A 23,810-nucleotide genomic window follows, 5' to 3' on the forward strand; every position below is an offset into this window, starting at 1 on the left:
CAGACAATCTCATGTGTTCCATGAAAAGTCACACTTTTATTCATGTGCTAACATAATTGCACAAGGGTTTTCTAATCATCAATTAGCCTTTCAACATGATTACCTAACGCAGTGTAGCATTAGAACACAGGAGTGATGGTTGCTGGAAATGTTCCTCTGTACTCCTATGTTGATGTTTCATTAAAAATCAGCTGTTTCCAGCTAGAATAGTCATTTCCCACATTAACAATGTGTACACTGCATTTTTGATTCATTTAATGTTATCTTCATTGAAAAAAACTGCTTTTCTTTCAAAAAGAAGGACATTTCTAAGTGACTCCAAACTTTTGAATGGTAGTTTGACTATGCAAAACTTTTACTGCATCACACTGCTTCTACCGTGCATGAAGTCACTTTCAAAATACTAGGTTGTTTGAAGCAGCTGAACAAAAACCCACTGCATCTTCCATCTTCTTCTCTCTGCAGTCCGTGATGTCCACAGCCTGGTCATCCGGTCTGTGTGTCATGCTCACGGTGGCGTCTACAAGAGTGTCATCTCTAACAAAGTAGGCAAGGCGACCTGCTACGCTCATCTCTATGTTACAGGTGATTTTCTTTCTTTTTCTGACATGCCCTTTAAGAAAAAACACATTTTGATTGCATAATCATGATCAATAATACATAATAGATCCATGTACTCTGTACCAATGCCTCAGGCAATGCCATATCAGAGAAATATGTCGCTAAATCCATTCCTGTGGTTTTCAGACATCCTTCCTGATCCTCCTGATGGGACTCCAGTGATAGAGTCCATCACTGGTAAAACCATTACCTTAAGCTGGAAGAAACCAAGGAGGCTGGACCCTTCCATTGGTATGTGAGAACATTAAATAGATCATTTTGCTCCTCACGTAAGACAAGTAAATCATATTTAAAGGTCTTATAGCTCATAATAATAATAATAGTAATAATAATAGTAATAATAATGATAATAATAATAATAATAATAATAATAATAATAATAATAATAATAATAATAATAATAATAATAATAATAATGCATTTTATGTATAGGTGCTTTTCAGAGAACCCAAGGACACCATACAATGTAAACAGAATTAAAAAACATTCAAATAAATAATATAAAACTTAAAGATGTAAAAAGTTTTAAAGAAGGAAATCTAGCAGTTTTAAAACGACAGAAAAAGAAAGAGCAGTAGGCTTGTTTGAACAGGTGGGTTTTCAGACAGGATTTGAAAATGTCCAGCGTGTCAATGTTTCGGATATCAGGCGGGCGGGAGTTCCAGAGGCAGGGGGCAGAGCGGCTGAAGGCTCTGGAGCCCATGGTGGTCATACGGGCAGGAGGGATGGTGAGGTTGAGGGAGGAAGATGATCTGAGAGTCCGGCTGGGTGTGTTGGCGTGGAGGAGTACAGTGAGGTACGGAGGGCTGAGGTTATGGAGGGCCTTGAAGGTTAGGAGAATGGTTTTATAGATGATGCGGTGTGTGATTGGGAGCCAGTGAAGTTGTTGGAGAACAGTGATGTGGTGGAGAGAAGGTATCCTGGCAAGGATCTGGCCTGCAGCATTCTGGACTAGTTGAAGTTTATGGAGGGAATTGAGGGGGACACCAGAGAGAAGGGAGTTGCAATAGTCCAGGTGGGAATAATGCAGATACACTGAACATAATGCATCTGAACAAAAGTTCCTTTCAGACATGCACCTGGCTGCAATTTTACATGTCACTCTCTTGTTAGAATAATAACCCATTTTCCATACATGTGACAGCAGCAATACTAGTTTGGACTTTTCTGTATCATATCCAATATGGAACAAGTCTGAATTAAATGTCATTAGATTCATGTAAAGACTGCAACTGTGCAAGGTGATAGACGTTAACAGAAATAAAGAAATGTACATCCTGGAAGGTCATTCTAATTAATCATACCGATCTTCTACTCTTATTCACAAAATCAACTAAATAAATGATAGCACACCATGAAAGAGGTTCTTTTTAGATTAGGTCAGCATACAAAAAAAACATTATTTATACTGTATACAGGGCAACAGGAGCAGAAGAGGTTTTGAAAAAGAAAAGATCCTCTTGCAATAACAAATTGATCAATAGTCTCTGCTTATGTTTGTATTCATGAAAATCCAGCAAATATATAAATATGTAGAGGAATTAACTAAAACACCCAACATGACATTTTACCATTTGATGCTTGATTTTACTCTCAAATAATTTTAAACATTTAAAATTGCATGTTTCACAAACTGTACTGCACATATTACATTAACTCTAATTCTAGATCAAATTATATTAAAAATAAGTTTTCTTGGGAAATGTGAATGACAAATTAGTAGTTTTGGGGCTATAAAATAGTTGTTTTTGTTTTGTGGTAAAGCATTTTGGATGAAAACCCTTTTTTCTATCAGATCCCAGCTCCTTGATGTATGCCATCCAACAGCAAGCCCTCGGCTCCATCCAGTGGATCATCATAGCTTCTGGCCTGAAGGAGACCACCTACACCATCAGCACTCTCTCCAAAGGTGTGCGCTATGCTTTCAGGGTCCTGACCATCACCTCCAAAGCCTTCAGCAAGCCCTCACCTGCCACCGATCCAGTGCAGCTCCTGGACCGAGGTAGATCCAGGTTTTTAGAGCATCTATTAAACCACCAGTATGCATTACAAATTAATTAAAACTTATCTGTGATTTTTCTTCAGGACCCTACCTTCAGGAGGCTCCAGTGATTATTGATAAGCCAGAAATTGTATATGTAATGGAAAATCAATCAGTTACAATCTCTGTTACTCTAAATCATGTCAACGCTTCGGTCATCTGGAAAAGGTATCTGTGTCCTTTTGTGAAGTTTCTGTCAATGTCAATTTTTTTTTCGTGTCAGAAAATGAATTACACAAGTTGAAGTATAATTGCACAAATACACTGTCCTGATATTTTGCTGTGATATTTTCTTGAACACAAACAGTATATTTAGATAACATTTTTTTTTCAGTCGCACCGAAGAAAAAATAGGTTTAGAGTCAACACTGCAATTGCATTTGTAGTGGTAAACATTACATCAGTGCAATTACCATGATTAATTAATTAGTTTGGTATGTTGCAGTAAAATCCCCACCTTTAATGCCTGCCACATTGCAGGACAGTCATAATACATAAATACCATATGACAGTGCATACAAGCAGCTGTTTTATTCCAAGTGATTATCAAAGATTCCAGAGCAGTAACAAAAAACTCTTTTATTATGTCCTGACTCACACTCACGCAAGTGCCAAATATGACCACTGACAGACTGTTGCCCTCCTACATATACACGTATTGATCCTGGTTTAAAATACGCTTCTTCCCAGGAGAGGAGTGATCCTGGCCAACAAGCCAGGCTTGTATGAGATGACAATGCCAGATGATGACCAACACACACTCAAGCTGCTAAAAGTGAAGAGTAGCGACATTGGAGAAATTATGTTTGTAGCCTCCAACAAGTATGGCAATGACAGCTGCACCTTTAATGTGGAGATGGCAGGTGGGCAGAACGTCTATCATTATATCTATCTATAAATCCATTTATCCATCTAAATGCCATCTAACTTTGTATTGTGTCTTTGCAATACAACAGCACCGCCAACATTTGAGACCATTATGGAAGACTTGGATGTTTGTGCAGGGGAGACTCCTCGCTTTGCTGTGGTTGTGGAAGGCAAACCTATTCCTGATATCCTCTGGTTCAAGGTTCTTATTTATTTTAGCTGTATATTGCAATGAACCTGACAATATTTTTCATATTACTTTTCAGCTGAGTGCAACTGTAAGTAAGGAATACAGTGGACTGAACTGTGAATTTACCTTAAACACATTTTGAAGGTTTTGAAATCACTATTTGCTTTCAGAATGACATCCTGCTGTCGGAGAGCAGTCATTACACATTTGTGTACGATGACAACGAATGTTCCCTGGTGGTCCTAAATGCTCGTCCAGAAGACTCTGGGGTGTACACTTGCACTGCTAGGAACTTAGCAGGATCTGTGTCCTGTAAAGCTGAACTCACCATTCACGAAGGTAAGAGGTCAGTCAGCTGGACTGACAAAAAATATTTTGATTGCTGAACCAACAACAGAATGAACTCATATGAATATGCATCCCATCTTGAGTTTGGTTTGTTACGCCATAGCCTGACGTATGCCTCCACAAAAATGTAACCATATGTGCGGCAATACAGATCAAAGCAACTGTGAGTGGTTTGCTTGGTCCCCTTTGCAGTAGTGTGCTTATGAAGCTTGTTCAATTATCTTTGTGAAAATCAATACGCTGTCTTTACGTGTCATGTTGATTTAAGATTTTACAGTTGACAGTGCAGCATAATTGCTCTAATTAATACTTACTGATTACTGCAGCTAAAAGTAAGGAGGATCCAATGGATGATGAGCAGACTATTCTCAGGAAAATGCGCAGACTGACTGACTACTATGATATCCACAAGGAAATTGGAAGGTAAATCATTTTTCAGCTCACATTTGAGATCCCATAAATGCAATATAGTACTAGAAAACCTCTCACTGCACTGGAACCTGTTTTTAGTCACTGTCCAAAATGAGACTATATTTCTTCATTCCTTCCTGCCTCTCGTGCTATTTTCATTTTATTTGAAATTATTCAGAATTAAAACAAAAACTGGGAGCTAAGGTTGAAATGATTATTTCCTCCTGATTTTTTTTCTCCAGAGGGGCATTTTCCTATGTGAAACGTGTGACCAAGAAGGCAGGAAAAGTAGAGTATGCTGCAAAGTTTATCTCCACACGTGCCAAGAAGAAGACATCTGCTCTGAGGGAGATGAACCTGCTTTCCAAGCTGGACCAAGAGAGAGTCCTTTACTTTCAAGATGCCTTTGAGAAGAAGAATGCAGTCATCATCATCACTGAAATGTATCCTTATAACACAGCTACAGCATGATAGTTAGATGCAGAACATACAGTTTCCCTTGGGAAGTGAAAAGGAATGCAGATATGATGAATAAAATGTTGACATGTTGCATTTCAAAGAAGATTTAAATATTCAGTTCATCAAGTGAAATAATAAACAATTAAAGTATCAAATTTATTAAACATTGCTTTTGAAGTAACATAAAGAATACCCTTAATTAATCTTTAAAGATGCCACGAGGAGCTGCTTGACAGATTTACAAGGAAATCCACAGTAATGGAGTCTGATGTAAGTCCTGTGTTCTATGACTTCACACATTAAAGAATAAATTTCAATTTGCTTTTAAAATACATGTAAATAATGCATTTGGAACCATCAGGTACGCTCAAGTATAAGACAACTGCTTGAGGGAGTGGACTACCTTCATCATCTAAACATTATACACCTGGACATCAAGGTAGAACCTCATCTTGTTTTGTTTATAAAAAGGTTGCATAAAAAATAGTTTTAAACAACACTGAAACTGTTTGTTGTTGTCGTTTTTACATTCTGCAAAGGATTATCCAAAATGGATTCTGATGTTAGAACATGTCACCCTTTTATTAGCCTGAAAACATCCTCATGGCAGACCCCCATGGTGATCAGATCCGGATCTGTGATTTTGGCAATGCTGTAGAGCTCACACCAGACGAAGCTCAATACTGCAAATATGGCACACCTGAATTTGTTGCACCAGAAATTGTCAATCAAACTCCCGTGTCAAAAGCAACGGACATATGGTAGCTATAATGTACAACCTATTTTTAATCTTTCTTTATCTGCTTTGTCTTAAAACCTCCTTTTTTCTAACTCTTCTCTTTACTTTCCTAGGCCAGTTGGAGTTATAGCATATCTGTGGTGGGTAAAATTAGCATTATTATTTAAATTATTTATTGTTAAATTTATTCCACAATTTTTGACACGTTTGCCTGTTCACAACAACCTTTATATTGATTTTTTAAATGCAACTATTTGTCTCTGTTGGCAGTCTGACAGGAGTTTCACCATTTGCTGGGGAGAATGATCGCAGCTCTGTGCTGAACATCAGGAACTATAATGTGGCCTTTGAGGAGAGCATGTTTTCTGACCTTTGCCGAGAGGCTAAAGGTTTCATCATAAAGCTGCTGGTAGCTGACAGGCTGTGAGTAACACCACTGGATATCTATTAGACTTGATCTTTTAATGTAAAATTATTGTATAAAACACATGTGATATTGATTGCAGCAACAGCCCTAGGACATTATTTATAAGTATATTAAAGGAAACATTTTCTTTCAGTTCTAATGTGGAACATCCTGACAGTGTTTCCAGACGCTTAACCTAGATGTGTTAGAATATGTGTACCACAAAATTGAGTTGTTTCAATACCAGCTGGATGGATGTCTTTGTTTATTGCGTATCAATACACTTTACATACTTTGGAAATGTACAAAAATGCAAACAAAATCAGTAACACTGAGGTGATAGGTTTGTCCATTCAATGTCAGTACTATTAATATTCAAAGGTTTTCATTCTGTGTTTTCAGAATTTCATTTGAAATACATTTCTCGCATGGTCTGTTTTATATTCTTAAAGGCTTTTTTTTATAATCTGGTAATTTTCCATAATTGTTTAAACCAATGTGAAAGTTGTATTGCTGTCATACAGTCATAACTCTGGCATTTTCTTTAAGAGGTTGTTACAGGTTATCTACGATTTTTTACGCAAGTAAACTGTTAAATCAAAAAGGAAAGTCATGGTGATGAATTTGTTTCAATATTAGATGCTCACGTATGTTTCTGATTTGTATATTTCAATTTTTCCAATCCCTGTCTAAAATTCTCCTTCAGTCCTCCTCTGGTGCTCTTCATATCACATAAATAGCTGAGACAGCAGAGTTGTGCTAGACAGTGAAACATGTGTAGGAAAACATAACTGAAATATCCCACAATTTTCTTTTAGGAGACCCGATACACAGGAATGTCTCAGACACCCCTGGTTCAAGGTAAGAAAAAGTCAGTAGTATGTAATGGTATAGTGTAAATCATTCAAAACTTATTTAACGTGAGTTCCACTTTACAGTGCTAAGCAACATCATATCCCTAATTTCCTTGTCTTAATTTAATGTCTATTTATTGTATAGACACTTAGTAAGGGGAAGGCCATCAGTACAGAGGCTTTAAAGAAGTTTGTGTCTCGCAGAAAATGGCAGGTGAGGATGTTTGACTTCTTACTGTTTTCTATATTGCACTACATGCAGAATACATTTTTAAATTGTCACACTCTGCGTCTTACTGTGTCACATTTCTACTTGTTCAGCGTTCTCTAATCAGCTATAAATCCAAAATGGTCATGAGGTCCATACCTGAGTTGTTGAATGATTCCTCCAGCCACATCTCCATCGCAGTTCCTAGGCACCTTAAAGAGGGTTCACCTGTGCCATCATCATCCTCTGATTCTGATGAAGACATTGATGAACTTCCATTTATCCCAATGCCACTTAACATGGAATTCTCAGGATCAAGGATGTCATTAAATGACATTCAGACCAGTGAGCAGGAAACAGGGAAGCCAAATGAAACAAACAAATGGTCTGGACCCCCTGTTCAGGCCCAAGAGGCAATGGAATGTGACCCTAAAGAAAAGGACAAGGAAGGAGTTGAACTGGCTGGTAAAAGCCGCCAAAGGAAAAGATCATCACAAGATAATGACAAGGGTTCCTCAGACGAAGAATCACCTGCTGAACTGCCCCAAAAGTCAGAGCTGACTAGAAAACCATTGAGAAGGGGTTCAAGTATGGAATCTGACAAACCAGAAAGTGGACGACGCAGGGGAGAGCTAAGACGTGGCGGATCAGCTGACAGTGCATTGTTGCTCCGGATCACACCTGAAGAAGGAGCTGCAGAGGGAAACCAGGAGGATGGCAGGAGAGTTCTCAAGAAAGCTGTCTCTATGGAACTACCAAGGAGGAGCACCAGCCCAGGAACTGCCAAGATGAGTCAAGAAGACTATGCTCTGAAACTGGAGCTAATGAGACAGCGACTGCTTCGTGGTGGCTCTGTGGACAACAAGATGAGTGGACTGAGAGGACCTCTGTTGGAAACATTAGGGATGGGAGATGAAAACCGTGCAATATCCTCAGATCGCTACTCTCGTACTGCTCGTTTGGGCCCACCACCACTAACTAGAGCTGCATCCAGTGATTTCCCAAGGGATGAAGTTCCCAAACCTAAAGTTTTACGCAAAAGTACTTCTTTCAGTCAGGGGGATTCTGAGCCTATAGCTTTACACCGTCGGTCAGGAGCTCCTCTGGAGATTCCCTTGGCGCAGGTTGAAGAGAGAAGGCTCAAGGAGGCCATCTCTATGTCTGCTCTAACAGAGCAAACTAAGTTTGACTCTCGCCCTGTGACTCCGAGGGAACCTTCACCAAAACCGCCAACTCCAGAGTCTGTTATGCAGGAAAGTCCTACCAAAACAGAGAGTGTGGAATCCTTAATGGAGAAGGAGACAAGGCCTGATGATACTATAAATGAAAAGATGGATGGACTCACTACAGACAGTAACTTTGATGAGAGATCCAGCACAAGTGGTTTCTCCGAGAAAGACATGAGTATTTCAGAAGAACCAATGATTGAATCAGAGTCTATGGGCCAGAGAATTCCTACACCTCCTCTTATGGTCCAAAGCTCTAAACTAGAAGAGAAAATGGAAGAGGATGAAGATGGAGAAAGGGAGAAAGAAGAAATAGAGTTTATGAAAGAAGAAGAAGAAAGAGTTGATAGCATTGATGAATCAAATAAAGAAAATGTAGAAGTTTCTGTAGAACATGTAGAAGAGAAAGTAAATGTCCCTGTGAAATCTTCTGAGATGACCATATCCACAAGCTCAGTAATGGTGAGGCCAACACAAGAATATACCCCTCCACAAGGAAATGTTGTCTCAACATGTGTAACACCCTCACCTGCTTCAAAAGTTGTTCTTCCTGATGGAAGAACTTCAGCATATGCCAGTATTATGCAGACCATCATGGTCCCTTCACTTCAGCCTTTTAATGACCCACCCTTGGGCCCCTCTACACCTGTTGTTGTTCCAGCAGCTTCATCATCCTTATTATCAACTGACACATCTTCACCAGTTGGCTTATCCTCTGATTTACCTGGTCCATCGAAGCCAGTCATTGTGTCAACCACGGAGCACCCTGCTGTATACTCTAGGGTAGCATCACCAGAAATGATTACAAAAGAACCCAGTCCACCAAAGGATATCACACATTCCTCATCACAACAAGAGCTCTCAGCAGGAGCTGACTTTGAGGACATTACGTCTGAAGAGGTCTTTGAAGCCCGCTTCAAGAAACGTGAATCTTCTCTCTCAAGAAGTCTAAAATTTCTGTCACGGTCAAAGAATGATGATAGAATACAAGCTACTTCATCAGACTCTGCAGAGCCAAGTGAAGAGATATACAGACCAAGGCCAATTGGTGCACCGTTGGAATTTGCACCAAGGAGACTTGAGGAGAAGTCAAAGTCAGTCCAGGACCTGCGTGAAGCTCAAAAGGACCAAGGCTTTATGAGAAGGTTCTCTATGCGATTGAAGAGAACTCCATCGACAGAGCGCAAGGATGAAATAACGAAAGAAGAAGATTCAGTTGCTTCAAGGCGTAGGCTTTCTTGGACTCTTGGCAGAAGAGGGTCTCAGGAGAAGAAAGATGTAGCGATGACACGAACGGATGGTGGAGGTGATAAAATGGTGGAGCAGGATGAAAAGGAGCTGAAGAAGCCTAATGAATCACCAGTGTTGGCCATGCGCAGGAAGATTGAGTCAACAGTGGCTGAGATCTCCACAAGAATTCGAAGCTACTCAGAGGAAAGGAGAACATCAGAGGAAAAAGACACAAAGAGGACACCCATTCTTTCCATGCTTCGTCGTTCAACATCAGAGAGCCGTGCTATGAAGAGTACCAGTGTTCCTCAAAACCAGCTGGCATCTCAGGCCAGTAATGGCACCTCTTCAGAGTCCATAGACTCTATGTCCAGCCTTAAATCAGATACATTAAAGGGTAAGGGGCAATACCTCTTTTTTTTTTACTTTAAATTTGACCAGAAAATTATCAGTGGCAAGATGAGTTATGAAGCTGTTGCTTTTTTTCCTGTGAAGGTGTGGAAGTTGAGCGCAGGTCCCGCTGGGATCGATGGGGCCTGACTAGAGGAAGGCGAGATAAGACAGTGTCACAGCCTGACATACCAACAGCCATCTCTAGAGAGAGCAGTTCCTTACGTTCACGCCAGTACTCCAGACTGGCATCTGGTACGTCATACAAGAGTGTACGAGACAAAATCGCAACGGCAGTGTCAGGCAGGTTAAAAAGTACTTAAAGAAATAGTTTGGCATTTTAAAAGTTTAATTACTTTCTTAGTTAGATAGGACTATTCTTATTTTTGTCTATTAAAAATAACCTTAGGGACACCAGCCGGATAGCTAAACTGGAATCTGTTCAGCTCATCTGCTTCTGTTGCTGCTGTTGTCAGAATGCAGTAGCCAAGCAACCAGTGGAGATTCTATGAAGTGACTCCCAGACATACCCACTAAAAATAACAGTGTGATGTTTTTGCATTTTTTCTTGGATTAAACAAATTAGGTATTAAGTGTTAATCTGCACATTAAGCATGATTAAGAGGTGAACATGACAGGCTAACCCTCCGCGATCAGTCTTTATGATAATCAGTCGCTGGTTGTTGTTTCACATGTAAATGTACTTCATTCATATATATATATATATATATATATATATATATATATATATATATATATATATATATATATATATATATATATATATATATATATATATATCTTAGAACAAAAGTATTTTTCAGAAATGCACTAAGCAGCCACACCATTAAAACCAATTGCGTAATATTGTGAAGGTGCCTCTTGTGATGGCTTAGCCATCATTTTTTTGTCAGTGCAAATTTTGCAGTGAGATCAATCTATCATCCCTCACCCTCAGTGTATTAGAATTAAATGCAAAGTGCATACGATAGTAGTTAATTGTGTTAAATAATTAGTTAATTGTTAAACATTACTTTTCATATTATAGTATTGATGTGATTTAACTGGTTTTATGTCTTTGTTTACCAGATTTCCCTCCAGTATTCCATATTAAACTGAGAGATCATGTCTTACTGGAGGGAGATCCAGTGACTCTCAGCTGTCTGCCAGCAGGAAGCCCCCACCCACACATCACCTGGGTTAAAGGTAAGGATGTCTAATGTAAACAAAGCAATATTAGCTAACTGAGGCTTTCACAGATGGATAATCAGAAACACTTTACTTGCTATTTACAGTAATTTACATAAATATTTTTCAGTCACTGAGTGCAGAGACATATTTTACAAATCGATACATACTAATATATGGTACCATGAGTTGTATATAGTCCAAAGAAATGTTGTTGGAGTTACCTGAGATTCCTAATTATTGTAGATACAGTTTAAACCCATTATGTGTCTATATTCAGATCTTATCAGTATTGACCCTTTAACATGTCTTGTAAATGTAAAAATAAATCTTCATCCTTATATCTCATAATAAAATGACAATAAAATACGTGAATGTACACGTTTTCGCAGACAAGAAGCCCCTTGAGATTGATGCCAGGATGAATATGATCGCCTGTCCTGATGGCCGGCAGCTACTGATGATCATGCAGACCACCAAAAAGGATGCAGGGGTCTACGAATGTGTTGCTACAAACCCACTGGCCGCTGTGTCCAGCTCTTGTACAATATCACTTGCTCGTAAGAACTGAGGCATTATTTGCACAAAAGCATATCAGTTCCATGTACAGTACGTACAGTATATATACATGCTATATATGCATATATTAGATAGTGCAGTTTGATAAACTAGTAATATAAATTTGTTTGTTTTACAGGCCTGCCCAATCGTCCTGGGACCCCTGAGATTCCTCAGAAGTATAACAACACAGCGTTGGTAGTGTGGAGACCCTCAGATACCATGGCCCCTTGCACATACTCTCTGGAGAGGAGAGCAGAGGGTCTGTGTTTACAATTTATTAAATCTTGAATTGCTTATTTTACCCAGATTAATTCTCAAATAGCAACATGATTTTTTTTCAGGGATTAGATAGACCAGAGCATATGCTTTGGGGTCAGACTATGTATGTACAGTAAAGCTTACAAAGATTGAATCCAGAATCTTTCTCCCAAATCAGCTCACAGTCCTTATGTACTGTAGGTATTTATATGCCTGACTATACAATTTATTGATTAAAATTTTACTCAAACTTAATAAACAACATAACTGTTCTGAAAATTAAGTCATTGAGAATATATTTATAGCTGTGCATTTGTATTTTACTAAACACTTCATTCAACACTGCTTATAGGTGAGACCAACTGGCTGATTGTGGCAACTGGTGTAGCAGACTGTTACTATAATGTGACTGATTTGCCAGCTGGAGGCTCCTTCAGGTTCAGAGTGGCATGTGTGAACAAAGCTGGCCAGGGCCCATACAGCAACCTCTCAGATGTCGTGAGCTTGGATGCCTCAGGTATATACTATGTCAAAAAATCTATTCAGATTCGAGTATATTTTTTTTAGGGCAATCAAATGTACATAAAATAGCACTGTATGTAGTGTGTATACTGCATGGGCATTCTTCAAAAAATACAGATATTGAAAGGATTAAATTTGTATATTTTCTCTTTTGTCATCATAGGTTGTTATGTTTTTATGTGTATTATATTTTTGTCTGGTGATAATGTAGATTACAAATTATTGAACATTACTCTCCTTTGTGAGGTGAAAAGGGCATCACTGTGTTGCATGTGTTGTTTTCATCAGATCAAGTCTTTGATGAGCTTCCTCTCTCTCATTGTCCTCTATTAGAACCGGCTAAATCTACTGCTACTGTAGTGGTCAAGACTGTTCCTGCAACTACACCTCCTCCCCCTGTGGTAATGATGTCATCCATGAAAGTGCCTCCCATTAAGCCAGCTCCGACTAAATCCACAACTGTGTCAATTGCCCCCTGTGCCCCTCCCTCAACTTCCGCTCCTGCTCCATCTATGGCTAAATCTGCCTCTCCAGTAACCATCAAGCCTGCTGTGCAGGTTGATGCCAGCCATCCTGCTGTTCCTCCCCCTGCTGCTACTACATCCTCCACTGAACAAGCTCCTGTTCAGGCCCCAACAACTGTCCAACCTACACCAGCCAAAGCCAAGACCACCATTAGCATCAGTGTAAGCAAACCCCAGACAAAGCTGACGCCTCCGCCTGTTGTTCCACCCAAACCTCAGAGTCCTGCACACACAGTTCCCCCTAAATCCAACACCCCTCCTTCTTCTGTGCCGCCATCTGCACCTGTCATTGGGAAACCTATTTCGTCTGTACCGATGTACGTGCCAGCTGCAACTGCTCGCGTTACTCCGCCTTCTCAATCTCCTTCCACCCCGACAACTACCACCACCTCAGTCGCTCCTGTAGCCATCTCCCCACCTGTGGTGGTGGTGCAGAGCTTGACACCAGTGCTGCAGGCAGGGGACAGCCGCAGTACTCCATCTGGACGGGCCACACCGTCAGGACGGGCCACACCTTCAGGACGCAGGACGCCATTGGGCAAGTCTGGAGATGGATCTTTGCGCCAGGGAGTTCCACAGAAACCTTATACATTCATGGATGAGAAAGCCAGGTAAGGATTAGTGGTGGAACAAGACTGTAACTGACGGCTGTCAAATAAAAATAACTGAAATGTGAAGTTGGCAGTGGTATAGCTTGATAACAGGATGATATATTTACCATGTGAAAAAAAACAAAGTACAACTAGAAATAAAGAAAGCTGATGGCAGGATTTACTAAATATGTTTATAAAAAACTAAAATGAAATAGTATATGTTCAGTTCAGTTCTCAGTTCTGTGGAATTAAATATGTTGAAACATTCAGTAATAGTATTAGATTTTCTTGACCATGCGCAAAAAAAATCATTGATATTAGAGATAGTAGCTATATATTTATAAGTCACTGTCAGCGCTCCTACCTGATGAATTTATAGCATGTCTTTATGACACAGGGGTCGGTTTGGTGTGATCCGTGAGTGTCGGGAGAACGCCACAGGCAACCTCTTCATGGCTAAGATTGTTCCATACGAGGCGGACAGCAAACAGGCAGTGCTGCAGGAATACGACATTCTCAAGTCCCTTCATCATGACAGGATCATGGCTCTGCATGAAGCTTATGTCACACCACGCTACCTGGTGCTCATCTCTGAGTACTGCAGTGGGAAGGAGCTGCTCTACAGTCTCATAGACAGGTGAAGCTGTAGTGAAAAAACTGGTTCCTGGTGTGAATTTGCTCAGTAGAAACACCATTTCTTATTTTTTTTAGAATATATCAATGAATAATCACCTTAAAATACTGTACCTGAAGTGATTTAGCAAGATATTTTCTGCTGTCTCTCAGGTTCCGTTACTCAGAGGATGACGTGGTGACCTATATCGTCCAGATCCTCCAAGGTCTGGACTACCTTCACACTCGACGCATCCTCCACCTGGATATCAAGCCGGAGAATGTCATTGTCACCTACATGAATATCATCAAGATCATTGACTTTGGCAGTGCTCAGACATACAACCCTCTCTTCCTCAAGCAGTTCAGCCCTCCTATTGGAACACTGGAATATATGTGTAAGAGTTTTATTTTTCACACTTCACTTGGAAAACATTTGGTTTATTTACTTACAAAAAGATGGCTTGTAATATAAAACGTGGTCACTTGTTGTGAATCTGCCAGACTAAGTCAGCATCAAATGGTAGACAGCCAAAGTTAGTGATTTGTGAACATAGTGGAACATTTAGGAGACAAAGAGCAGTAGTTGGAGGAGACCACAACAGAGCTAAAAGAAGAGGGAGTATTGAACTTAAATTTACCAGGTAGCCATACACAAGAGTACTAAATGAATGCTAATGCTGTTCTGTACCAGACCGATGTGTAAGTATCTTTTTGCTAGCACATGAGCCTTGTCAATTTCATAAGGACTGTGTTTTATTTTGAGATGTGATCAAGAAGTTTCTAGACTGTGCCTACAAAAAAATCAGATTTAAATTTGGCTGCTATCCACTTTGAAATAGTCTTCTTGTCCAGTGATATGATGTTCGCTCCCTGGAAAGCCTGTTCTGACCACTTACAGGTGCCCATTTGCGATTTCACCATGGATTTCAAACTTGCACAGAGAATAAACATCAAACTCTGCATCAAAGTAACCCAGACATCATGTTAGACATGATTGGGTCAGTTTTACTGAGAGACCAAACAGCCATGGATGGGCCTAACATCTTCAGGTTTAGAGTGAAGAAGGCACATTGGGTTTAAAGCGCAACCAAAAACCTGTTTGTTGTTTTGCTTAACATTCACAAGGTTGTGCAGCTTCATCTGGTCCCTGAGGGTCTGACTGTCAATGCTGAGTTCTACTGTAACATGACTGAGGTGTTTCAGGGAGAACGTTTAATGCAAATGACCTGAAGTGTGGCATGCTACTTCATGCCACTCAGTGTGTTGAACGTTGGAGCTGCACCATTACAATCGACTCAATCATCTCGTTCAAAAATTAATTGAAATTGAAGGGTTGCAATTTTTGACACAATGGAGGACATCCACATAGTGCTTCACATGTGTTCCAGGCATAGCAGGAGCACTGAGAGCTGTGTATCACAGCATAAGAAGACTACTTTAAAAGAGATATCGGCCAAATTTAAATCCTAAAGGTTTTCTTTTTATAGACGCAGTCTTGCAATCTCTTGATGGTACTCCAAGGAGCTTGCTGCGTGTACCCATGTGGCCAAAAAAACATTAATTATTCATGTGCTGACAATGTTGTTTAGTCAATTAGTCATTTCTACAATGTATTAATACATGTTTTGCAGGAGAGACACGAGTCCTTCAATATCAACGCTTAGTTTATTCATTTACACAAAGCAAACACCACACTACATCACCTCAGCTTTCACTGTAAGTCATTGTGCATTTCATTCCAGTAGTAAGGTTCAAATTATGATAAACTATTGAATTTAAATGATTGCTGTACTAAATAGTGTTAAGGGATAACAAATGGAGAATTCACTACAAAACTTTTATAAGATATAAATATTATAGTCATTTTATGCACTGGCACTACAAGAATACAATCTTTGTGAGCATAACTGGGAAGGCTGTACAAAAAAGTTAAATTAAGTATAAATGAAAGATTTTATTTCTTGCTGATTTTGAGTTTATATAAATGTTCTGTTAATACCAATCTTCATTGATTAGTGTTTTTGAGGAGGTTTATGTAACTGTTTTCTCAGTGGGCATGCACCGACTATGAAAACAAAGGAGAATTAGAAAATAGGACCAAGCACTCACACATATTTAGTTAATGTAACGCACAAACACATATACTGTATCAGAAGTCACAAACTGTTGTAAATGTGGTACAAAGTCTATTTGCACATAACAAAGGCAGCGCGTTTTTCCTTTCTTCCCTTTGTAGCTCCAGAGATGTTGAAAGGGGATGTTGTTGGCCCTCCAGCTGACATCTGGAGCGTGGGCGTACTGACTTTCATCATGTGAGTACTGTTTTCACAGCTTCCACCCAGCAAGTCCTCGTTAAACAGAAATGTTTTTTGTGTTCTTTATGTGAAACAAGGCATATGATTGAAAATTGCCTGCTAAATTTGTATGTGCTACAATTTTGCATGATGTAGACATATTGCTTCTCCTGTTATGTTGATTTAATGTTACAACTAATCTAAAGTAACTTTTATTGTGCATTGTTGATATGTTTTGTTTGTGTCCTTCTGATTTTCCAGGTTGAGTGGCAGGTCGCCTTTCATGGAAAACGATCCCCAGGAGACTGAAGCCAGGATCCAGGCGGCAAAGTCTGACCTCTCTAAACTCTACCAGAATGTGTCCCAAAGTGCCTCTCTGTTCCTCAAAAAGATCCTCTGTAGCTACCCTTGGTAAGCAAAGAACAGTTGTCCTCTCTCATACCATCTGTCATCAAGTTTACAGTCAAATAAATTGTTCACTTGATACAAACTGGTCTGTTCATTTATTATTCATTTAGAATGATCTCCTCTCTTTACAGAATACTATATGAGTCTCATATTTAAAAATCTTTAATCATTTATATTTCAATGTTATTTTCAACAGGGCTCGTCCATCCATCAAGGACTGCTTCAATAACTCCTGGCTTCAAGATGCCTACCTGATGCGCCTTCGGAGGCAAACTCTCACCTTTACAACAACCCGTCTCAAGGAATTCTTGGCCGACCAGCAGCGTAGGCGAGTGGAAGCGGCCACCAAGCACAAAGTTCTCCTGCGCTCCTACCAGAGCTCGCCACAAACCCCCACCAGCCCCGTCACGCTAAACGTGCCAACATCACCCACTACACCTGTCACCCAGTGAAAACAGGCTTCCAAACACCAGTTGGCAGGACTTTGTGGGGCGGGGTGGGCGAAACAAACATCCTCAGAGCGGGACAAGACTTTAGGCCACGAGGTGGGGTGACGCCTTCAGGTCTGAGTTGCCGAACTCAGTCAGAAGAACAGAAACTCTTGAAACCAGCAGTGGCTGAGATCTACAGATACATCATTTCTTTTTCTTTTGTGGTTCTGAAAGAGAATCTAAAAAAATGGTTTCATGCATAAGGGAACTCTTACAAAGATGCAAGAGCCTGACTGCATTTTATAAAGCGTGAACCTTGTTCATACAAGGCCGGAAGTTGTCTTCAAGTTAGTACCTCGAGGTTTGTAACTTTGCATACATTTTGGATTAATTACATCCTTTCTTACTGTTACCTCTACACTGATGAGAGAGGACACTCTGATATAGTGTAGTAACCCATCATGAAAGGCCTAAAGTTGCAGTTATAGAGTATTAATGTAAAGTTTTGTTTAAGAGAAGAATTAGTTAATTAAATTCCAAAATAGTCCTTAGCACAACTTCACAAGAAGAAGTACTCTACACAACTCAATGTAAATTTTAAAACAACTGATGCCTTTGTCATTGGAGCACCTCTCTTATCTCAGTCTCATATTCAGTTTTCTATTCAAATGTTTCCTGACCAGCTAAATGACCAGAATTTCATCCTGTGATGTCTAATTCTGAGTCCTTGAGTTACAGCAACCTGGAATGGTAAATATTGCTCTTCGTAAACCCATAAACTGAATCCATCTTTACTAAAGTAATGTACTTTGTGCTACGTGGGTTTTTATACTGCTGTAGTACCTCAGTGATTGTCAAGATTGTAGCAGTTCCAGAGAGGACTTTTGTTTTGATTGTTTTTCAGTAATCAAGTTCAGAAGATACACCGGTGGCTTCTCTACAAGGGCTATTAGAGTAGAACAGTTTAAATCTGTGCATTTTCCCTCGTGTTATTAAACAGAATAGTCATGAATCTGTCGTTCTCAAAATCACAATTTGTTTTTAAGATTTGTTACTAGATTGTCATCTTTGAGCTTCCATTCAAAACATTTTTTTTTCTCCCAGTGATACAGTGGACAGCATAATCGTGTCCCTGCAGGGCTCCCAGACACTGGTTCCTTCACCACAGATAAGCTAGAAGCCTGCTCACTGGCTTCCAGTTAAACTCAACTCTTCCTCTCAGACCAGTGTAAGTTATTTCAACTATGCCGAGATATTTATTTACACATCTCTGAGGTTTAAAAAAAACAGGTCTACAAGTTCTCAGAGTAGATCCATGGCTGCGCATGCAGGAGTTAACCGAGACACTTATTAAATGGAAGTTTATTCAGGGGATTAGTGGTAAACTGAATCACTTTATGAACCCGCTGGAGATGTTGGGGTAACTCTAAGTGCCGTTAAAGAGCATTGTCAGCATAAAACTAGCTGAGAAAGACACTGCTGAGTGTATTATTTTAGCTGTCATTTTCAATTGCTAACAGCGACTGCTTTGAAAAGGACGTTTGCTTTATTTGCGTTGATAAATTACAGTTAAATGGCAGAAACTGGCATAAATTGAATGTAGTTACACTTAGAATTCTTATAATTAGCATTAGATTTCCAGAAGTAATTTATACCCCATAATTTAGTGCCATATTTTAGTTTCTAGGCCATACAAGCTAACTAGACAGCATACACAATGATCCAAACATAGGTTTAATACAAACCAGCAGCCCCTCAGACCTTAAAACAGATTGAATAATAAATGTTAAAATCTAAGACAATCCTTGCAACTCTAGAAAGCATTTCCTACTCCATGTTCTATGTATAAGATATATTTAGGTAAATAAATAAAAAGGGTTTTGTTCATCATAAAGAGAATGTATATGAGAAGAAGCATGACTTCTTAACTATTCAGAAAAAATACGAAATATTCGAGAACTCCAACTGCAGACCTCCCTAATGAGGCTCAGGATATGTGAGCAGAATGAGTAGTCTTCCGTTATACGACATAAACTTCACCTTAGCAATCCATCAAAATGTGTTTCTGAGCAAATTTGAGGCAAGAAATAATCAGTCCATCTGTTGAATCTTCACTCATATTAGTCTATGTGGTCAAATTAAAAAGCTTGTTCTAAATTTTGTAAGGGAACGGCGCAACTTTCTTCTCTTGCTTGTGGGGAACAACAAAGCAAAACAGTAAAGCCCCAAACAGCTACACATGCGAGATTCTATCAGATTAACTATACCCAGCCACAATGAAATTAGTATTTTTTAAAATCTGATAGGGTTTACAGAAGTGGAGACACAATGATCAGGTGTTTCAGAGCTTTTGACATCTGTCCTCTGCCACATTTAAGAGTCTATTCCACTACATCGACTCTATCAATGTTTGATCTCTGATCGTGTAAAGAAATGGCTTTATATACAGTATATTGCTTTCCCTTTAAAGGGTAAATCCAGTTTTCAGACCAGCATGTAAAACATCAGATTTGTGATGCTGTTGCTGCCACGTGCGTTGATATCAAGCACACATTTGCACACTTAACACTCAAAGCATAATGTCTGCGGACAGTTTGGATTACTCTACAACATTCAGGAGATTGGAGGAGTCACAAATAGACACTGATGAGTTTTTCGGGTGATTTGAAGCCGCATCATACGTCAAATCTTGAGTTCTTTTAATATGTGTATTGACTTACAGAGGTCGTTGGTAATTCTATGAGATTATTTTAGTAGTTCTATATATTCTAATGCTATTGCTAGATAAATACTGCCCTTTTTCTGCAGCTCTTTGTCTTTTTTGGCTCAGTCATTTTCCTATGCAGGGTAGAAGTGAACTAGTCACAGAGGGAGTTGTTTTAAACTGGAATGAAAACATGCAAGATCAGCATGAGAATGCCATGTTGCATTAAATTCTAAATGTCTGCAATATGTTCTTTAATCATATGAAATGAAATGGTAACTGTTTGTAAGCAGACAACAGGGTTTTGAAAAAGAAGTTGAACGCTCCACATTTTGTATTAAAATCCTACACCGTATTTTTGTGGAATGTGTTGCAGTGCCTCGTGATGGATATTAGACCCACAGAGAAAATAGTTTGTTAAATGAATGACTAGTTCTTTATTTTGATTATATGAATGTGACCGCTTTGTGTGTGTGTTTCACAAATTGTTTATTTATTGGGTGACTGTGTTTGTTACCGCTTCTGCTTTTTATTTGTGAAATTTCTGAATCTGGCATGGAAAAGGCATGACAGTTGTTAAGGTTATGAACAATAAAAGGAAATATGACAAAATATACGGACGCAACGAGCAATTTGTTGGATGAAAAAGTGAGTCTGAAAGGCTGTAGCAGGACAGTGTCAGAAACTTCACCATTAACTGTTCTTAAAATTGGTGGAGACATTACTACTGAATCATAATTATTGATATTTATTGACTATGCTCCTTCTGCATGACCCTGAAGACCAGCAATTATGTGTTTATTCTCACTGGGGATGACTCATACTTCAGAATACTCCTTCTACTATATAAACAACAACTAAACTATTAAATGCTCCACAGATTCTCAGGAGTATTTCATGTGAATTCTATATAAGGATGGGAAAAGATCTCTGGAACATTTGTTGCGCATCTTCAATCAATCTCATCATGTGTTTCCTGCTACCCAAAGAAGGAGAATGAATGTCTGGTGATAAGTTGCCTTCATCCTTGAGGACCTACAAAGCTCCTCCTGACCCCTACATATAAAGCATCAGGTCCTTTAGGTTTGCTGATTCTGCGGTGGATCGGGCACATCTCTGAGAGGATCTCCAAGGTAAGAACTTATGAATTTACCGTTTGTGGTCATGCTAGCTTGGAGATGTTTTACTGTGTTCTATGTTAGTATTAATTTCCTCTTACTGCTGCAGATGTCCAAAGCTAAGACTGCACCTCCTCCTGGGTGCACTCTAAACATCAATGATCCTCAAGTCCAGGAGGCTGCTATTCGATTCCAGGCCTCATATCGCGGTCACAGGTACCAAAATCTTTTATTCCTGTTTATATCATAGACATTCAAGAACCTTTAGAGCAGAGTGTAAAGCATATCATTCTATAAGGCTTAGGTAAATTCCTCCCACAACTTTAGAAAATCAGAAGTTCACCAAGCATGCCAACAGACTAGATGTGTGGATGTATAAAACTTTATCATATCTGTGTCCAGTTCACAGTACCATTAGATGCCTTTGAGGGGAGGTTGTCCTCATGTGTGTCCCCATCAGAAAAATCACAGACTCTTGCTCCTCTATTTAGGGACAAGCATTCTACCCCCTTTATACTTGCCATGGTTGCCATTTTTAGAAAGTTTGTGGAGCCTGTTGTGTCCCTCATGCCGCTTCTCATACAGGTCACGCAAAGAGCTGCGAGAGAAAGGTCCTCCTAAGATCCTGCAGGAGCTCAGAGATGTGGTCCTTGTTGAGGGCAGCGCTGCAAAGCTGGAGTGCCGAGTCAGTGCTTTCCCAGATCCTTTCATCGTCTGGCACAAGGATGGCAAAGAGCTGAAGGACGGTCCAAAGTACCGCTGTTTTTGAAGACCCGGATTTTGTGGCACTCGTGGTCCGTGACGGGGTTCTGGCTGATCTGGGAAAATACATTGTTAAGATTAAGAATCCATTTGGACAGACATCTGGATATGCCTGTATTCTAGTGGAAGGTGTGTACAGACTATGAGAGAATTATATGTAGCTGACAATTGTTTAGTTTTTTGTACTTCGCAATGAGGCATGATTTTAAGCTTTGTAGATTTGTCAAGATTGGTAGAATCAGAAACAGCTTAGTCTATTTTCCAGATTATGCAGTGAAGGATTTCTTAAACAATCATCCAGCATTATAACACCAAGTAAACCTGTTTCTATTGGAAATAACTTGATGCTAATGTTTGTCACTGTTGGGAACCTTGTCAGAAATGCCCGATAAGAAGGTTTTCCATTGATTATGAATGTCTCTTATAGGATTTTAGCGTTTCTTTTCTTCACCAAATCATATCGCTGACAAAACGTTTGCTCCCCTAGTTCCTGCTAAAATTTCTAGAGGTCCAGGCAGCATCAAGGCCAAGAGAGGGACAACAGTCGTTCTGAAGGCTGAAATAAGTGGAGAACCTCCTCCAGATGTTGCCTGGCTCAAAGATGGAGATGACATTGATGAAGATGACAGGTGGGTTCACTTAGGGAAACTCTGTAGTTTCTGATCAGCCTGTCAGACATACTAGATTCAAATGAAGTGATTCAGATCCTACTCCTAACAAATGGTGCTAAAAACCTCCTTGCAGGGTATTCTTTGATGTTGGAGAAACCAGCACAATCTTGACCTCAAAAATGCAAAGTCATCTGACGCTGGCAAGTATGAAGTGTTTGTGGAGAACAATCTGGGTACAGACCAGTCCTTTGCACGAGTGGACATCCTCTGATGAAGCCTCACAGCTGTGGTGCTAATACCATGAACATGTTCTCTTACAGTTTAACTGGATTAATGCTACATTCAAAGCTGTACACAACTTAAACCATGCTCATAAGAGGAAGTAAAGGATTTATTCGCTCAGATCTTGTTTTTCAGATTTCTTGAAGTGTAATAGTTTATTTGATGTTGCAAAAATGGCAAAGAACACATTAACAATTAGACAGACATGATTTTACAATAATAACTGGCGCACAATGATATGTTTTTGTTGATCAGTGAGATAAGAGTTAGTAAAAAGATAAGTGAAAGCAGTCTATAAAAATAAGTAATCACTAATTTATGCATTTGTTTGTCTTTTAGTAGCAAAATGTTCAAATGCCTACTGTAAATCATTGATGCTTGGTTTCTCACTTGTTGCCTCACAAGAGTCACTAAATCTGTTCTAAAGTGTAAGTGATGAATACATGAGCATTAGCATTTTGAGCACAGAGCCAAAGAAGAGGAAGACAGTGTCACAGATTTCTGGTTGCTAGCATCTAGTGGCGATCAGAGAAACTGCAGCTCAGTAAGTCAAGACAGTACAGTATTACTCCACAGATCATACACTGGACCAGGATACTCATTTACAGCAGTGGTTCACAGTGTTTCTGGGCTTTCAAGTGCAACAAATGTTTTCACGGCCTTGAATCGGATTGCATACGCCTATATTAACTAGTTGAAGGAATTGCATATAGTCAAATCTCCTTACTACTCGGGAATAAAATTCTAAAAGCAGAAGAGAAATTGTGTAAAACCACAATAACAAATGTGATATATTTAGTAACAGAAAGGGAGGATGTAGAAGGCAAGCGTAATATAACTTAAGATCAACAATAAAAATAAAACCAGATGTAAAAGAAAAGTAGATAAGATCAGAAAGGAAACTAGAAACGGACCTTTACATGAAGGGAATCTTTGAGAAAAGACTTTT

At 39.4% G+C, this 23,810-nt stretch overlaps 2 protein-coding genes across 3 annotated transcripts in view; both read left to right on the plus strand.

The window, feature by feature from the left end:
- spegb (striated muscle enriched protein kinase b) overlaps positions 1 to 20,702 on the plus strand; it is a 38,901-nt gene extending 18,199 nt beyond the window's left edge. For both annotated transcript variants that reach the window (XM_023285179.3, XM_055014954.1), the window contains exons 14-41: positions 466 to 585; positions 748 to 852; positions 2,417 to 2,623; positions 2,707 to 2,830; positions 3,353 to 3,525; positions 3,619 to 3,731; positions 3,890 to 4,058; positions 4,394 to 4,490; positions 4,721 to 4,921; positions 5,150 to 5,207; positions 5,299 to 5,376; positions 5,526 to 5,698; positions 5,790 to 5,816; positions 5,947 to 6,099; positions 6,901 to 6,943; positions 7,082 to 7,150; positions 7,258 to 9,997; positions 10,096 to 10,245; positions 11,080 to 11,196; positions 11,571 to 11,738; positions 11,876 to 11,998; positions 12,350 to 12,514; positions 12,853 to 13,654; positions 14,034 to 14,273; positions 14,423 to 14,646; positions 16,488 to 16,563; positions 16,807 to 16,956; positions 17,150 to 20,702. In XM_023285179.3, the coding sequence (XP_023140947.2) occupies positions 466 to 585; positions 748 to 852; positions 2,417 to 2,623; positions 2,707 to 2,830; positions 3,353 to 3,525; positions 3,619 to 3,731; positions 3,890 to 4,058; positions 4,394 to 4,490; positions 4,721 to 4,921; positions 5,150 to 5,207; positions 5,299 to 5,376; positions 5,526 to 5,698; positions 5,790 to 5,816; positions 5,947 to 6,099; positions 6,901 to 6,943; positions 7,082 to 7,150; positions 7,258 to 9,997; positions 10,096 to 10,245; positions 11,080 to 11,196; positions 11,571 to 11,738; positions 11,876 to 11,998; positions 12,350 to 12,514; positions 12,853 to 13,654; positions 14,034 to 14,273; positions 14,423 to 14,646; positions 16,488 to 16,563; positions 16,807 to 16,956; positions 17,150 to 17,405 (7,121 nt within the window). In that variant the 3' untranslated portion in view covers positions 17,406 to 20,702. The remainder of the gene's footprint in view (positions 1 to 465; positions 586 to 747; positions 853 to 2,416; positions 2,624 to 2,706; positions 2,831 to 3,352; positions 3,526 to 3,618; positions 3,732 to 3,889; positions 4,059 to 4,393; positions 4,491 to 4,720; positions 4,922 to 5,149; positions 5,208 to 5,298; positions 5,377 to 5,525; positions 5,699 to 5,789; positions 5,817 to 5,946; positions 6,100 to 6,900; positions 6,944 to 7,081; positions 7,151 to 7,257; positions 9,998 to 10,095; positions 10,246 to 11,079; positions 11,197 to 11,570; positions 11,739 to 11,875; positions 11,999 to 12,349; positions 12,515 to 12,852; positions 13,655 to 14,033; positions 14,274 to 14,422; positions 14,647 to 16,487; positions 16,564 to 16,806; positions 16,957 to 17,149) is intronic.
- Positions 20,703 to 20,993: 291 nt separating this feature from the next.
- spegnb (SPEG neighbor) lies at positions 20,994 to 23,176 on the plus strand. Its single transcript, XM_023285190.3, is given in 7 exon segments — positions 20,994 to 21,221; positions 21,316 to 21,422; positions 21,792 to 21,965; positions 21,967 to 22,097; positions 22,456 to 22,597; positions 22,713 to 22,750; positions 22,753 to 23,176. Coding segments are annotated over 6 exon segments (690 nt in total). The 5' UTR covers positions 20,994 to 21,221; the 3' UTR covers positions 22,851 to 23,176.
- The last annotated feature ends 634 nt before the right edge of the window (positions 23,177 to 23,810 follow it).

The sequence above is a fragment of the Amphiprion ocellaris genome, chromosome 11, assembly GCF_022539595.1.
Source record: "Amphiprion ocellaris isolate individual 3 ecotype Okinawa chromosome 11, ASM2253959v1, whole genome shotgun sequence".
Taxonomy (NCBI): domain Eukaryota; kingdom Metazoa; phylum Chordata; class Actinopteri; family Pomacentridae; genus Amphiprion; species Amphiprion ocellaris.